The sequence below is a fragment of the Thamnophis elegans genome, chromosome 4, assembly GCF_009769535.1.
Source record: "Thamnophis elegans isolate rThaEle1 chromosome 4, rThaEle1.pri, whole genome shotgun sequence".
NCBI classification, from domain to species: Eukaryota; Metazoa; Chordata; class Lepidosauria; order Squamata; family Colubridae; genus Thamnophis; species Thamnophis elegans.
The window spans coordinates 125,288,865-125,304,952 of record NC_045544.1 but is presented as its reverse complement, the minus strand read 5'-3'; the positions used below and the strand labels follow the sequence as shown (position 1 = coordinate 125,304,952).

Genomic DNA, 16,088 nt, shown 5'->3' with positions numbered 1-16,088 from the left:
TTCGGTCAGCTGTCTCAAGTCAGGCTCTTAGGAAAGAAAGTATGCTTTACTAAGGCAAATTGGTTGCAGCGTAAGAAAGCCGGGTCTGAGTTTTCGCGCCCAAAGCATATGGTTAACTTTTCCCCTTTCCCCGTCTCCCACTTTAATTACCTGTACTTGCCCAATTACATTTCAACAAATTGTTTTATTGGATTGATGAGCAAACATGGGGGTTTATCTGTATCCTCAGGGTCACCTGAATCAGATTATAAATGGGTCTGGAATCTTTTTGGGACTGCTGAACACTTCCATTCCTCACCAGTATTGTTGGATGAGAACAGTGGTGGGTTTCAAAAAATTTTTAGAACCTCTTCTGTAGGTGTGGCCTGCTTTGTGGGAGTGGCTTGCTGGCCATGTGACCGGGTAGGCGTGGCCAACTTGTAAAATGTGGTGAAACTCACTTAACAACGCTCTTGGCTTAGCAACCAAAATGTTGGCTCAGAAACTCTGGCATTTGAAGCACACAAGTCTTAAAAGCTGTCAAGTTACAAGACCCTTGCACCCCTAACCCTTTAGAACCCCCCCCCCCCGGGTTTAAGACTTGTGGACTTCAACTCCCAGAATTCCTCCTCTCGCTCTTCATCTTGATGATGGGGAGGGAGCTGGAACCCGTTCTAAACGGCACTGTAGATTTGTGGAACCTCTTTTATAGAAGAGGTTAGAACTGGCAGGAACCCACCCCGGATGAGAAGCAAAACTTTTTCAAAGGAAAAAAGCCAAGAAACAACTATGACCAGAATGATTGAGAATACCAAGGGAATGTGGTCCAGAAAATAGGTTCTCAGACTTCTTAATTCTGGGATATCGTTGAAAAGGTTAAAAATCCTTGAATGGCTCTTACTAGTAAGAAGGCTGGAGCATCGAATAATTATTACTGAAAGATTGCACTCATCTAATTTTGTGAGGACAATGTTTTAAGTTTAAATTCAAGTAAAGAATAATATTTTTATTATTTTAGATATCACATCTTCAGGCCATTTGCCTAGAGCAGGGCTGTCAAACTCATGGCTCACAGGCCAGATGCGCACACGCTGGCCACAGCCATATCCGGTTTAGCAAAGTGGGAGGGGGGAATTGTGATATATTGCGTGACACGCCATGACGAAGCGAGTTTGACACCTCTGGCCTAGACTGTCTTCTCTCAACTGCTATCTAGGAACCAATAGGACCCTTCTAGGCAATGCTGAAATCCAGTGGTGGCTGCAGATTCACAATTTGAGAAATGATGCTTAGAAAAACTCCTCTCAACTTTCTATGACACTGAGAAAAAAGTCCAATATAATATATCTCCAAACCATAATAACTAGGAACAGTAATTTGACAACCCACAGTCCATTTCCAGTAAACTTTGCGTAAGCTGAATGGGCCCTAACTACACTTCTCTTTGCCTCTTGTCTTTACTCCAGAGTAAAAGATTTAGTGGCAAGCAATGAAGATTCTGAACACATTCGTTTTTTCTCATTTTCTCTTATTGAGGGATACATTTCTTTGGTGATGGATGTACAGACGCAGAAAAGGTAAGAGCTGAAACAAATCTGAAATACTTGTCAAGATTTTGGATGTCTTTATGTGCATTGTCGAGAAGGGACTGAAAAAAATCCCAGAATAATTAAGAGGTTCTTGGTCTAACCTCAGATTACCATTTTTTTTACAGGAATTTCTTTTGATGCCTCCATAACTCTCTTGGTCTTTTATTTTTAAAAAATCAGATAGAAAGATGGATGCTGCTGCAGAGTCAATATGCTAGTCTTTAGAATCACACTTATCTTCAAGAATGTGTTTAGGTTTCCCTAGAGTAGGATATATGTTGATTTATAACTGTAATAAATATTTGATTGATTGGAGTGAGATAGAGAGTATTCTGAGGAGCTCCTCCACCTTCGGATAAATGGATGTTTCATAACTAGCCATGCCCCCACCAAGACAGCCATTTTACAAAAAGACAAGTTTCTCTTGGCAGCCTGAGATAGGCTCAAAATTCCAGTTATACTCCCAGTCCATAAAGATTGCCTCTTACTAGGCTAAACCAAACAATCCTTTCAAAAAGAGGATGATAGATAGATAGATAGATAGATAGATAGATAGATAGATAGATAGATAGATAGATAGATAGATAGATAGATAGATAAATAGAGATGGATGGATGGATGGATGGATGGATGGATGGATGGATGGATGGATGGATAGATAGATGGATGACAGACAATAAGTGATAAATAGATAAAGATAGATGTGTGTAGAAATCCCTCAGCTACCACTGAATTATTGATTCAGAATTGATTGTTAGAATTGGTTGTATATTTATATATATTGTTTTGACACCTCTTTTTTTTCTGCTATTTTCTCTATGTCTGTTTCTCTGTTTAGGTTTCCTACTAATCTGTTGTTTACAAGCGCATCAGGAGAACTCTGGAAGATGGTTCGCATTGGAGGGCAACCTCTCGGCTTTGGTATGTTACATCATACTGGTGGGCCGCTGCCTTTCTCTGTTGTCCCATCTGGATCAGGAGAAACCCCTCTGCTCCTTTTGCAGTTGTTGTGGGTTTTTTTTAAAAAAAACTTATTACTGATACCCATCCAATAATGTCAAAAAGTGCATCCCTCTGGGAAGATTATCTGCCCTTGTTGCTAACTGGCCCTCCAAGCTGATGTTAAGGAATCATTATTCTGAAAGTATTACAGGTAGTCCTTGCTTAATGGCAGTCATTGGGACCTTTGCTAAGCGACACAGTCATAAAATGATGGGCAGGCAAAAATCAGTGGGAGCAGGCATGATTTCCAACTTCTTGCCAGCTTCCCCCCCCCCCCCTCCATTAATTTTCCTTATAGGAACCTGGCAGGGAGCATTAGAAATGATGAAGTTTGCAACTTTCAATCCAACATGAGTCATGGCTCTTGAATTTTGGATGCATTCTGTAAGTGAGAACATTTGAGATATGTTGATTAAAAATGGTTGCTCTGTGATACTCCATTTTGCTTAGTCAAAGGCTACAAACAAATAGACAGACAGACAGACACAAGAGTTTTAATGGTTTTGATGTCATCATCATGCCCTTCCCTTCTTTAGAGGTTCTTTTTTCTCCATATTTTCTCCAAATACATCTGTGGTAACTTGAGAAGGCAGAACTTGGGAAAAGTATAAAATTGCACAGTCACTTGGTTAATTGGATCCCTCGTTTAAACATTAACTTTATTAAATCATTTTAAGAGTTGCAAATTTATCTAATGTCGCTCAGAGAGATGAACGTTTTCTTAAGCTCGGAATCTGACCTTCCCTCCAACCCGCACAAATCTCTCTCCCCTTAATTCCCACCTCCCCAAAAATATAAATGGGGGGGGGAGAGGGAAGTACTCTGTGTTAATGCGTTTTGATTGGCAGTTCTGTTACCAAATCATTTCAAATTATAGGAAAGTATCATGTTTCCCTGAAAATCAGACTGGGTCTTATATTAATTTTTGCTCCAAAAGATGCATTAGGGCTTATTTTTGGTTAGATCTTGTTTTCGGGGGAATACAATAGTAGATGTATCCGTCTGGTTGATGATCTTAACTGGGGCTTATTTTGGTGGTAGGGCTTAAATTACGAACATCCTGAAAAATAATGCTAGGGGTTATTTTCCAGTTGGGTCTTATTTTGGGGGGGGAAAGGTGACTCAGAGAGCTTCATGGCCAAAGGGTGGTTGAATCCAGATCTCTTTGGGATTTGAGCATTGTTTTAGGATTAAGTTACCCTTTTCCAGGCTAAGAGCCACACTGATCTTTGAACAGTGTGCTGGAGGGGCTCACATATAAATTTGATTTCCTGCCAACTCAGTTGAATACACAGTGATTACACAGAGTGAACAGCATTGTACCTTATATGCTTCATAACTGTCATCTCAGGTCATACTGGTAGTCCTCAGCTTACAACAGTGTATTTGAAGTAACAATGTCACTGAAAAAAGTGACTTATGACCATTTTTCACACTTATGACCATTACGGTTACAGTATTCCAGGGTCATGCAGTCAACCTTTGCAACCTTCTGATAAGCAAAGTCAGTGGCGAAGCCAGATTCATTTAACAACCGTGTTACCAACTTAATAACTGCAGAGATTTAATTAACAACTGTGACAAGAAAGGTCGTAAAACAGAGCAAAATTCACTTAACAGTTAGCAACAGAAATTTTGTGCTCGGTTGCGGTCATAAGTCGAGGACTACCGACATAGAGAGGCCAGAGGGATAAATGGGCTGACTCTTCTTCCTGAACAATGTCCCTGGAGAACCTAATTCCAGATGACTTCTACACAGCTGGGAGCAGCTGTTGCAACCCAGAATGGGACAATGGGCCTTCTTGCCATGGGGGACTTTTTAACAATTCAATTTAATTATTTAAAATAAATTTAAAAATCATTTTGATTTATGTCATTTACGTTTCATTCTGTCCCTCCTTTGGCATTCTTTCTTTAATGATTCGATTCCACCATTTCTTCGATATTAATGTAACTCTTGTCCCACAGCAAGTTGGCTGTGAGGAATTGATCATGGCAAATTGTCATAGACTAGGAGTGTCAAACTCAAGGCCCGGGGGCCAGATCCGGCTCACGGGGTACTTAGATCTGGTCCGTGAGGCCACTCTGGAAACAGAGAAGGACTGACTCGCGGTGCTTCTGCCAGCGAAAATGGGCTCCTGAGCTCCATTTTCACTGGCAGAGGGTTGCAGAAGGCTGTGGCAGCCAAAAACGGAGCTCGGGAGCCCATTTTCACTGGCAGAGTGCTCAGGCCACTACAGGCAAGAGTGACGTTGAGCTGGCAATGCCCACCCTGGCCCCTCCACCCCAGCCCCCCAAATTCAAACACAACCCTGATGCGGCCCTCAATGAAATGGAGTTTGACACCCCTGTCTTAGATCCTTGCAACCAGGCCCAGTCAAAGACATTTTTAGTGTCTGGGCAAAAAAGGTAAGATATATGATATACGGTTCCATATGCTGAGGATGTCTGAATAAGTACATTGAATCCACATTTTGGTGTCTGCTGCTTGAGGCAGTCATCTCACTCTGTCTAATGATAGGTTAGGTCTGGCCCTGATTGTGGCCTGCTCCCTATTATCTAAAGTTTTATTCTGCATCTCAGCTTCCTCTGTTATTTTGCCTCCGAAGAATTTTTAACAGTATTAAATCCCTCATTATTAAGTCTGCAGGCTTCCCCTATTCTCTCAGCCGTTCTTTACCTTCTCCTTGCAATAAAGATTATGTAATTTGTAGCCTACATGGTTGTTTATGCCTTGTTTTAACTGCTCTCCCCTGCATGCCAGACTAATCTTATTGCATTCTTTGATAATGTGACAAAATTAGTGGACCAGAGGAATGCCATCGATATAGTTTACTTGGACTTCAGTAAGGCATTTGATAAGGTAGACCATAACCTACTACTAGATAAAGTAGAAGAATGTGGGTTAGACAGCATCACCACCAGATGGATTCGTAACTGGCTGACCAACCGCACTCAACGTGTAGTCCTCAATGGAACTGCATCTTCATGGAGGGAAGTAGGCAGTGGAGTACCCCAAGGCTCTGTTTTGGGCCCAGTACTCTTCAACATCTTCATCAATGATTTGGATGAGGGAATAAATGGGGAACTCATCAAATCTGCAGATGACACCAAGCTGGCAGGAATAGCCAACACTCCAGAAGATAGGCTCAAGATACAGAAGGATCTTGACAAACGTGAACATTGGGCACTATCTAATAAAATGAAATTGAATGGTGAAAAGAGTAAGGTTCTACACAGGCAAGAAAAACGAAATGCACAGGTACAGTATAGGTGGTACCTTGCTCAACAGTAGTAACTGTGAAAGGGATCTTGGAGTCCTAGTGGACAACCATTTAAATATGAGCTAGCCGTGTGCAGCAGCTGCCAAAAAAAGCCAACACAGTTCTAGGCTGCATAAACAGAGGGATAGAATCAAGATCAAGTGAAGTGTTAATACCACTTTATAATGCCTTGGTAAGGCCACACTTGGAATACTGCATTTAGTTTTGGTCACCACAATGTAGAAAAGATGTGGAGACCCTAGAAAGAGTGCAGAGAAGTGCAACAAAGATGATTAGGGGACTGGAGACTAAAACATATGAAGAACGGTTGCAGGAACTGGGGATGTCTGGTTTAATAGAAAGAAGGACTAGGGAAGAACACTAGCAGTGTTCCAATTTCTCAGGGATTGCCACAAAGAAGAGGGAGTCAAACTATTCTCCAAGGCACCTGATGGTAGAACAAGAAGCAATGGGTGGAAACTAATCAAGGAGAGAAGCAACTTAGAACTGAGGAGAAATTTCCTGACAGTTAGAACAATTAATCAGTGGAACAGCTTGCCTCCAGAAGTTGTGAATGCTCCAACACTGGAAGTTTTTAAGAAGATGTTGGATAGCCATTTGTCTGAAACGGTATAGGGTTTCCTGCCTAGGCAGGGGGTTGGACTAGAAGACCTCCAAGGTTCCTTTCAACTCTGCTATTGTATTGTATTGTATTGTATTGCATTCACAAATGCTTTGAGGCCAAAGAAATGCCAGTATGAGAAGGACAAGAGCTCAGAGCAAGGAATGGATGACCTTCCTAAAACATCCCTTTTTCAGAGACAGGAAGAAAAAGAAGGCAGATTTGGCCCATTAGTTTTACATGACAGCTACCATTAATTCTTCTTGCAGGCCAACTTACAGGATCAGTTAGAGGAAAGTAAGATATTTTTTTTAGGCAGTGATATTGTCACTGCTACAATCTCCGCAGTGTCTTCTAATATACACTCCTGACAGTTAGAACAATTAATCAGTGGAACAACTTGCCTCCAGAAGTGGTGAATGCTCCAACACTGGAAGTTTTTAAGAAGAGATTGGATAACCATTTGTCTGACGTGGTGTAGGGTTTCCTGCCTAAGGAGAGGGTTGGACTAGAACACCTCCATGGTCCCTTCCAACTCTGTTATTCTATTCTATTCCATTCTATTCACCTGGCTGCCTTTGTTTCGGAGGAGCTGGGAAGGAAGGAAAGTCTCATAAATCTGAGACTTCTTTCAGCAGTGGAGAGGAGAAGGCCTCTGTGAGAGTGTCAGAGTAAATTGGCCATTGGTGCAATGATAATAAGGCTTTCCAAAGGAGAGCAGTGGCCTCACAAGGTTAGAACGCTGTGCTGACAATTGGCAGCCTCATGTTCAGGACCCGTTGCTGCCGCAGGGCAGGGTGAGCTCTTGCCACATGCTCCACCTTCCACTGACTCAGCAGTTTGCAAGCATGCCAGGAGATTAATGCATACCACTTCAGTGGGAAACTTTGTAGGGACATGGAAGGAGCCTCCAACTGGGCATCCCCTGGGCAACGATGGTGTCACCGGCAAATCCTTTCATCACAGAAGCACATTGGTGCTTCCGACGCAAAAGCAGGGGTGGGATTCAGCTGGTTCGGGTGAACCGGATGTTAATTTTACATCTGGTTCAGCCAACCAGTAGTGACAAGGAGTGGCTGCCCCTCCCCCTCCCAGGAGTCTCCACATGGCCCGTTCATCATGCCAGGTAAGTGCAGGGCCCACGCGGAGGCTCCGGGAGGGTGCAAAACGAGCGTCCCGGAAGTCCGGAAATGGGTCAGTTTCCAGCCTCCAGAGTCTGCAGGAGGTCATTTTTGCCCTCCTGGAGGTTCAAGGAAAGCCTCCAGAGCCTGGGGAGGGCAAAAACACACCCACACCCCGCCATGGTGCAGGAGGCCGAGTAGGCCACGCCCACCATGGCCACATCCACCCAGCAACCAGGCAGAGAACCAGTTGCTGACATTTTCAATCCCCCCCCCTGCACAAAAGTATTAATATTAATGAGGCTTTCACATTTTTACTATTGCTTGTGACCGTTTTCCATAAATAGAAAGTCAGTAAAATAATCCGGCCACTGTTAGATGCTCTGAATATAGAGAATTGTAGCTTCGGTATATCTATAACACCTTGGGGAAAAGTGGAGACTGAAATAGCATATACCAGTTAACTGAATCACATCCATCCATGTTTCATTTTTAGCCCACTATTTTCTAGCATTTTGGACTGCAGTTCCTCTAATCCTTGCTCGCTGAGAGGTGCTCCTCCCTGAGGCACGTCATGCAGATGGATTGGCTTTGCTTTGTTGCAAAATCAGCAAACAAACAAGTTCTGAAGATTTAAATCCTAATTCTCGCTCTAAAAATAGTTGCAGAACTATGCAAACCCCCCCACCTCCGACTAAATCACCTTACATATATCTGTGTCCACATGATAAGTAGGACTAAACTACCGTATTTTTCGGAGTATAAGACACCTTTTTCCCTCAAAAAAGAGGCTGAAAATCTGGGTGCGTCTTATACACTGAATACAGCATTTTTTTGCCTCCAGAAACTGCCCACTTCACCAAAATGGCCGTGCAGAGCCTTTAGGAACCTTGCAAAGTGTTCCTGTGGGCTGGGGAGGGTAGAAATGACCAAAAAATGGAGCGTTTTTTTGCTCAATTTTGCCCCAGCCCCCAGGAGCACTCTACAAGCCGCCTAAAGGCAATTCATGCCCTTTTTTGGAAGAAAAATAAAACGGGCCCATTTTCGCAAAAAAGCGGGCCGTTTTTGGGAGGTCTGCAGAGTGCAAAATCTTTTTTTAAAAAAATTTACCTGTTCAAAATCTTAGTGCATCTTATACTCTGAAAAATACAGTAAATATCTCTTGGAATGTATTATTCACCTCTTATCCTTATTGCCTTGAAGGGCTGTAGCTTCAGAAAGACAGGCAGGGAAGGACAGCTCTTTCTGTCTCCTGCTACAGGGCTGATTTTAGCAGCCACTTCTTAGTGTCTTCCATCATTCCATTTTTATGAAACAGGCAAGCTGCTGCTGCAACTGTCCACCATTTTGTTTTATTTTTCCGGCATATCCCAGAGGGACCAAAAAAGAATTGCTACCATAGTCCAAAGGCAACTTCCCATCCTGCCACTAAACTAATAATGGCCTGGTAGAAATGATAAAACACATGCCACTATTTATATCCGTTTGTTATATTTGGCATCCTCCTTAGGACAAGTGAAAATGTGGGCCTATGCAGATTGAAACAAACGCGTGCTTCTGTTTTAAAATTTGATTTACCAACAATGCACCTAAAAGTGGCCCTTTGTAAAGCTCTGAAATAAAAAAAAATGGTGGTGGGTGGAGGTGGAATGTCTGGCAAGATTTCACTAGTTTTGCCTGGCAGCGTGACCCGTCAAAACCGAGCTCGACTAAGCCGCGCCCGATTAAACCGCGTCGCTGACGTCATCAATAGGGCGACAACAGCCAGCGCGGAGAAAGAAGGGCGCTTTAAATAGCGCTTTGAAAGCAAGCAAATTTAACTTAAGGTAAGGGTTAGGTTTAGGGTTAGGTTAAGGGTTAAGGTTAGGATTAGGATTAGGATTAGGTTTTGGGGGGTTAGGTTTAGGTTTAGGGGTTAATTTTAGGGTTAGGGTTTACAGCATGCTTCTGTCTCCACGCTGTTGTAGCCCTGTTGATGACATCAGCAACGCGGTTTAGTCGAGCGCGGTTTTGTGGTGGAACTGCCTGGCAGATGTGTCTTCTATAGACTCTATGACAGGGGTGTCAAACTTTCATTGAAGGCTGCATCAGTGTTGTGTTTGACCTCGGGGGACTGGGGTGGTGGAGCCAGGGTGGGCATGGCCTGCTCAAGGTCACTCCTCTTGGGGGCGCTTGTGGTGGCCTGAGTGCTCTGTCAGTGAAAACGGGCTTCCAAGCTCCATTTTCGGCTGCCCCGGCCTCCTGCAACCTTTTGCCAGTGAAAACAGAGCTTGGAGCTCCGTTTTCACTGACAGAGGGTTGCAGGAGGCCGTGGCAGCCGAAAATGGAGCTCAGGAGCCTGTTTTCACTGGCAGAAGCACCGTGGGCCAGTCCTTCGCTGTTTCCAATGCGGTCCCGCGGGCCAGATCTCAATACCCCGCGGGCTGGTTCTGGGCTCCAGGCCTTGAGTTTGACACTCCTGCTCGATGAGCTTTGAAATTTCACAAGGTCTAGGACAGCAGCTCCCAATCTTTTGGGTACCACGGATGGTTCCGTGGAGGGAGGTTTTTCCACTGACTGCTGCGGGCGTGGTTTTGCATGCTGCCTGCATGCCGCAAAGGGGCTTCACTTGTTTGTGTGGACCGGTTTCAGGCACCAGGCCACGGACCGGGGGGTTGGGGCCCCCTGGTCTAGGGGACAGAGGAGCGTTGCTGAAATGTCTATTGCAACACTTAAAGGGGTTTCTGATTCATAAACTAAGCAGAGGTTTCTGAATAATGTGAATAGGCCACTATGCAGAGTATTTGTCAGGATTCCAGCTAACGCCTCCCCGAACAAAAGAACTTTGAGGCATGAGGTCTCCTCAAAGAACATTTTATTAGAGCATGTCATATTGGCAAGATGCTGGTGAAAACCAGATCTAAAAGTTCCCGCCGGTTTCCCCCCTAATTAAAAGTAAAAGTTTTTCAATTCCCCAGAGGCATCAGTCACATGGTCTAATCAGCACACAGTCCAGACGTGGGATGACCTTAGTCTCTACCTCCCAACCACCTGCACACATGACCTTGGTTCCCAGGGGAAAGAATGTTCTTTTGGTTATAGCACCCCAGCTATCTCTGTACTCCCCTCCCTATCCCTCAACTCCAGTCTGTGTCAGCACTGAAACCCCAGTAGAATAGTAAGATGGCCATCATCTAGTCAGCTTCAGAGTTGACGGTGCTGCTGTAAATTAATTTGGGGTCTTGGAGAACTACATCCAAACTTCTCTTTTTGCCATTGTGAAGTTGTAATGCGCTTTTTCTTCTCCCCAGATGAGTGTGGAATCGTGGCTCAGATCTCTGAGCCTTTAGCTGCCGCAGACATCCCTGCCTATTACATCAGTACTTTTAAGTTTGATCATGCACTGGTGAGTTGATTGAGATGAATAATGTCTATGCTTCTCTCTCTCTCTCCCCCCCCCCCTCTCTCTTTCTCTTTCTCTCTCTCTCCCTCCCTCCCTCCCTCCCTCGAGCAATTTCAACCAAACTTGGTACACAGATGACTTACCCTCTGGAAACAAATGCTGTGGGGATAAGAAACCCCTAACACCCCTTAGGGTGTGTGTTCTGCTAAATTACAGCCTGTTGTGTCTTACAATGGCTTCTACCGTACTGCCATAAAATGGCTTCAATTGTGCAGTGCAGTGGATTCGCCATGGTAACAGCTTCACAGTACTCCACAAGGGGGCTCCCTCTGGTAAGGGGGAAAATCCAATATTAGAAATTAAGGTAACAGCTTCACAGTACTCCACAAGGGGGGCTCCCTCTGGTAAGGGGGAAAATCCAACATTAGAAATTAAGGTGGTATCACTTTTCTTGACGGTTCTGGGGGCACAGGGGAAACATTTGCAACTGATTTAATTGTTGCCGAAATCAGGGCTTTTTCTGTCTAATACAGGATTATGATAAATACCCAGGCAATGCCGGGTTATCAGCTAGTCTTTCTTATAAAAAGTACAAGATTCTGAAGGACATTGTATTGCTTATTTGTATGGGGATTATAGAGGAAATCTACCTAACAAAATTCCCTCCTGCATTTAGCTGAAGGTTTGAAACCTTTCAAAATTCCCCTTGTCAGTAGGGATGACTTTCCATTTTGTATTGATTGCCATTTTCTTTAAAAGTGCAATCTCCCCCCTATGCTGGCTGGAGAATTCTGGGAGTTAAAGTCCACAAGTCTTAAAGTTGCCAAGTTTGAAGACCTCTGTCCTAGAATGACCCTCCACCATGCTGCATACTTTAGAAATATAAGAATAAGAAATATAAAATATTTTCCCCTCAGGGAAGAATCAACTGAAACCAAATTTTGCCCACCTCACATTCATCCAGCAAAAATCTCACGAGGGTGAAGTGTGCAAATTCACTTCCAACAAGTTTCAATGCCAAAATCTATTTGCTTACCCTTTTTTACCTGATCATTATGGGGAGGTGTTGAGAATTACACAAATTCTCAACAGTTTTTCTCTTCTGTTTGACACCACGCCTGGACCATCTAGCTTTTCAAGCCAGGCACTGTATATTTCTGCCCTTACCAACACACCCTCTTCAATTCTCACGGGATGTCCATTATTTTTCCTGTTAACAAGGCATTAAGCGCCTTTCCCCCTCCTGACTTTTAACCCGTTAAAAGCTTGAGCAGAAAAGTCAAAACTGCACCTCCTTTTCCCCCCCTGTCTCTTTGCTATTAGCATCACCTTCTTTTTCCAGCTTGGAAGCTGTGGTGTGTATTTAAGAGCAGAAAGTCAACATGATCTCAGATAGCGAAGGTCAAATGATTAGATCAGTTGGGTTTACTTTCCTTGAACATTAACCATAGCAGTGAGATAAGCCCATCCACTCCTATCTCAAAACTAACACACTGACCTATTTCTCACTCATGTGATAACGTCTACATCTGGCCCTACCTCTTCAGGTGAGGCTCTCACCTTACTAATGCTCATCTATCCATAAATAAGCTCCAGGTGGGGAATTTGTTGAGTCAAGGGAGAAAACTAAGGTAGCCCTTGTCTCCACGTAAATTACTTTTCTGCTAGTGCAACACCAAATTCTCAGGCTTGGAAGCCACCTTTTACATGGGGCCTTCAGACCTGCTGCATTTTCTGATGTGGGAAAACCCTGACATAAATCCTTATTCCACTTTTGGTTTTGATCATTTCCCTTCGGCTTAATAAAAAGTAACTTGTGTACCTTCCAAAGGGAAGAAGAAGAAAAATTGTGAAATGTTAATGGGAGACGTGTGAATCTGTCGCACTTACTTTATTTCCAAGGGATTGGTTCATGGCATCATACAGCTGGTCCTTGACTTATGACTTATGACCACAACTGAGCCCAGAATTTCTGTTGTTGAGCAACATAATTGTTAAAGTGAATTTTGCCCCATTTTGTGACTTTTCCTGCCACAGTTGTTAAGTGATTCACTGTGGTTGTTAAGTCGGTAACTCAGTTGTTAAGTGTATCTGGCTTCCCCATTGATTTTGTTTTGTCAGAAGGTTGCAAAATGGTCATATGACCCCAGGAAATGTCATAAATATGAGTCAGTTGCCAAGGTTTGACTGTTGATCACATGTCCATGGGGATGCAGCTATGGTTGTGTGAAAAATGGTCGTAAGTCACTTTTTTCAGTGCTATTGTAACTCTGGTCACTAAATGAGCTGTTGTAAATTGAGGACCTGTAGTGCTTAACTTCCCACACTCCAATGAAAATATAAGGGAGCTTCAGATCAGAGGTGAGCAGAGGGTGAGGTTTCTTCATTTTCTTTTTCCTCTGCGGACAATCTATTGGTGGTCTAAATCAGTGTTTCTCAACCTTAGTCAATTTGAGATGAGTGGACTTCAACTCCCAGAATTCTATGCTGGCTGGGGAATTCTGGCAGATGATGTCCACTCATCTTAAAATGGCTAAGACTGAGAAGTACTGATCTAAGAAGAGCCGAGGTGGCGCAGTGGTTAAATGCAGCACTGCAGGCTACTTCAGCTGACTGCAGTTCTGCAGATCGGCTGTTCAAATCTCACCGGCTTAGGGTTGACTCAGCCTTCCATCCTTCCGAGGTGGGTAAAATGAGGACCCAGATTGTGGGGGCGATATGCTGAAAGCCCTATGAAGCGGTATATAAGTCTAACTGCTATTGCTATTGCTATCTACAGCATACTAGAAAAATAAACCTAACCTAATACAATACAATCCAAAAGATGTGGACCAGAACTATCATCCACACACCAAATGTCCCATCAGAACAAGGTGGCTATCTCTGCTCTGCAAAATGCAGGCAAGAAGGTACTACACAAATGCAAAGTTTGTTATAACATGTTATAACAGGGAGCCATCTTAGAGCTCCCACTGCTGGTTGGGACCTAGAACAGCAGAGTTTGAACACACTGGTAGGCTGAATTTGATCAGGAGAAATGATCCCTGGTGGCTCAGTGGTCAGAAATGGTATTCAGCCGGTTTGGACCGGTTCGAGCGAAGCGGTAGCGGAAATTTTGAGTAGTTCGGAGAACCGGCAAATACCAACTGTGGTTGGCCCCGCCCCTGTGGTTCCCTGTCCTATATTCCCTTGTTTTTTTAGCTCATCTGATTTGCAGTAGAGTGGATTGCCGTGCCTCGCTGAGCTAAAAAAACAGCTCAGCTCAGCAGCGCTGACACTAAGGGCAGTGTTTCAGTGCTGCGCGCGGAAAGCGCACTCTCGTAGAACTGGTAGGAAAAGATTTGGAATCCCACCACTAGTTAAAGTGCTATATTGCAGGCAAATAGCCAGGAGTTTGATCCTGACTGGCTCAGCCTTCCATCTTTCCAAGGTTGGTAAAATGAGGACCCCGATTGTTGGGGGCAGTAGGCAAATATTGCTTACATTGTAAACCACCCAGGGAATTCTGAAAAGCACAATGGGGCAGTATATAAGCCTAAATGTTATTGCTATCCAACCTCTGATCTTTCTTTGTTTGTTTTTCCCTCTCATAGGTTCCAGAAGAAAATATCAACGGTGTTATCAATGCACTCCAAGTCAGTCAACCTGAAAAATATTAATTTTTTTTCCCCCTGAATGGGACCTAGGTGTATTTTAAAACAAAGAATTCTTCTCAGTATTTCCTAGCAATGGGGTGGGTGGTTCTTTCTTTCTTTTTTTTTTTCTTTTTTACTCCAAAGAGAGCACGGGAGAAATATTGCCATGCCACGAAGAAGTGATGAAACAAAAGACTATTGCATAGGCAAATTGACTCCCAGTAGCTTTTTACAAAATAGTAATAAATATATATAAGCAGGGAGGAGATGAAGAAAGAATCTTTGGGATTAAAGCACTGTGAAGGTTTTTTGACATTGCGTTCTGAAAGCGAAATGTCACTATTATGCTATTTGTTTTTGTTTTTTTTTCCTTTGGTTGGTGTAGTTGGCATATGCCACAGTTGCATTCTCACTGAAAATGCGAACCTGGAATTGCTGGTGGTGCCATTTGATCAGGAAAAGAAAAAAAAGCAGCGTGTTTCATGTTGTTTGGAGATCTTCTTGCTAGCCGGCTTGGGTCAACATACCCAGAAATGACTGGAACAGGAAGTAGCATTTTTTCAATCCAGACTTGTGAATGTGTTGGACTTCAGCCTTCCTAACTTCTCAACCGACGTGGCTTTCCAGGAATCGGCCACAAGCTTTTACGGATACCCTCCGGCCTGGGGCATGCCTTGTTGGTGCCCACAAAACTCAAAACGGCCCTCAAAACATTGCAATTGCCATGGCCAAATCTAGCAGGATTTCATAAGATCTCCTTGAGAGTTCAGGTGACAATGCCAAAACCCACCTCTTTGTGTATGTGTGCGTGTGCGTGTATGTTCCTGCTATCACGAGTGATTAGATCCGTCTCATTGAAAGGTTGCTGAGTCCTGATTAAGCTTCATGCCCATCCTCCTATCTCTTGGTTTGTCTCTGCAAATCCTGATCTGGACTTGATTTACAAAGCTGGTCTGATTAGAAGAGCAAGAAGCCAGAGCCCACGTTTAGATTATAACACTAAGATTTCCCTCTCTGATAAATTCACGTTAGCCTGGGACCATGATGGCGAACCTATGCCATGTGTGCCAGAGGTAGCACGCAGAGTCCTCTCTGTGGGCACGCGTGCCATCGCCAGCTGCTCTTCTGGTTTCTGGCACTGGCCAGCTGGTCTTTGCAGGTGCCGGGCACCAGAAAACGGCTTGAAAACAGCCCAAAACAGGCTGTTTTTTTTAGGCCGTTTTTTGGGCCTTTTTTGGACTTTCAGGCCGCTTTTCAGTGCTCCAGCACCCGTGAAGAATGGCTGAAAATGTCCCCAAAACGGCCTTAAAATGGCCCAAAATACAGCCTGAAAATGGTAAAAAAAACCAGGCATGTGCCTGCCGGCCAGCTTGTCTTCAGATTTCCCGCGCTCCAGCGCATGCACATGCATACATGTGCGTTCCAGTTTAGGCACTTGGTGCCGAAAAGGTTCACCATCACTGGCCTAGGAACTCAAAGATTGTCCCCCTTCCCT

The 16,088-nt window shown here is 43.8% G+C and overlaps 1 protein-coding gene across 1 annotated transcript in view; it reads left to right on the top strand.

Annotated features, from left to right (window-relative positions):
* The window catches only part of CASTOR2 (cytosolic arginine sensor for mTORC1 subunit 2), a 107,855-nt gene extending 93,013 nt beyond the window's left edge, over window positions 1–14,842 (top strand). Inside the window, exons 6-9 of the mRNA XM_032216855.1 lie at window positions 1,446–1,556; window positions 2,407–2,489; window positions 10,867–10,961; window positions 14,552–14,842. Coding sequence (XP_032072746.1) covers window positions 1,446–1,556; window positions 2,407–2,489; window positions 10,867–10,961; window positions 14,552–14,617 — 355 coding nt within the window. The 3' untranslated portion in view covers window positions 14,618–14,842. The remainder of the gene's footprint in view (window positions 1–1,445; window positions 1,557–2,406; window positions 2,490–10,866; window positions 10,962–14,551) is intronic.
* The last annotated feature ends 1,246 nt before the right edge of the window (window positions 14,843–16,088 follow it).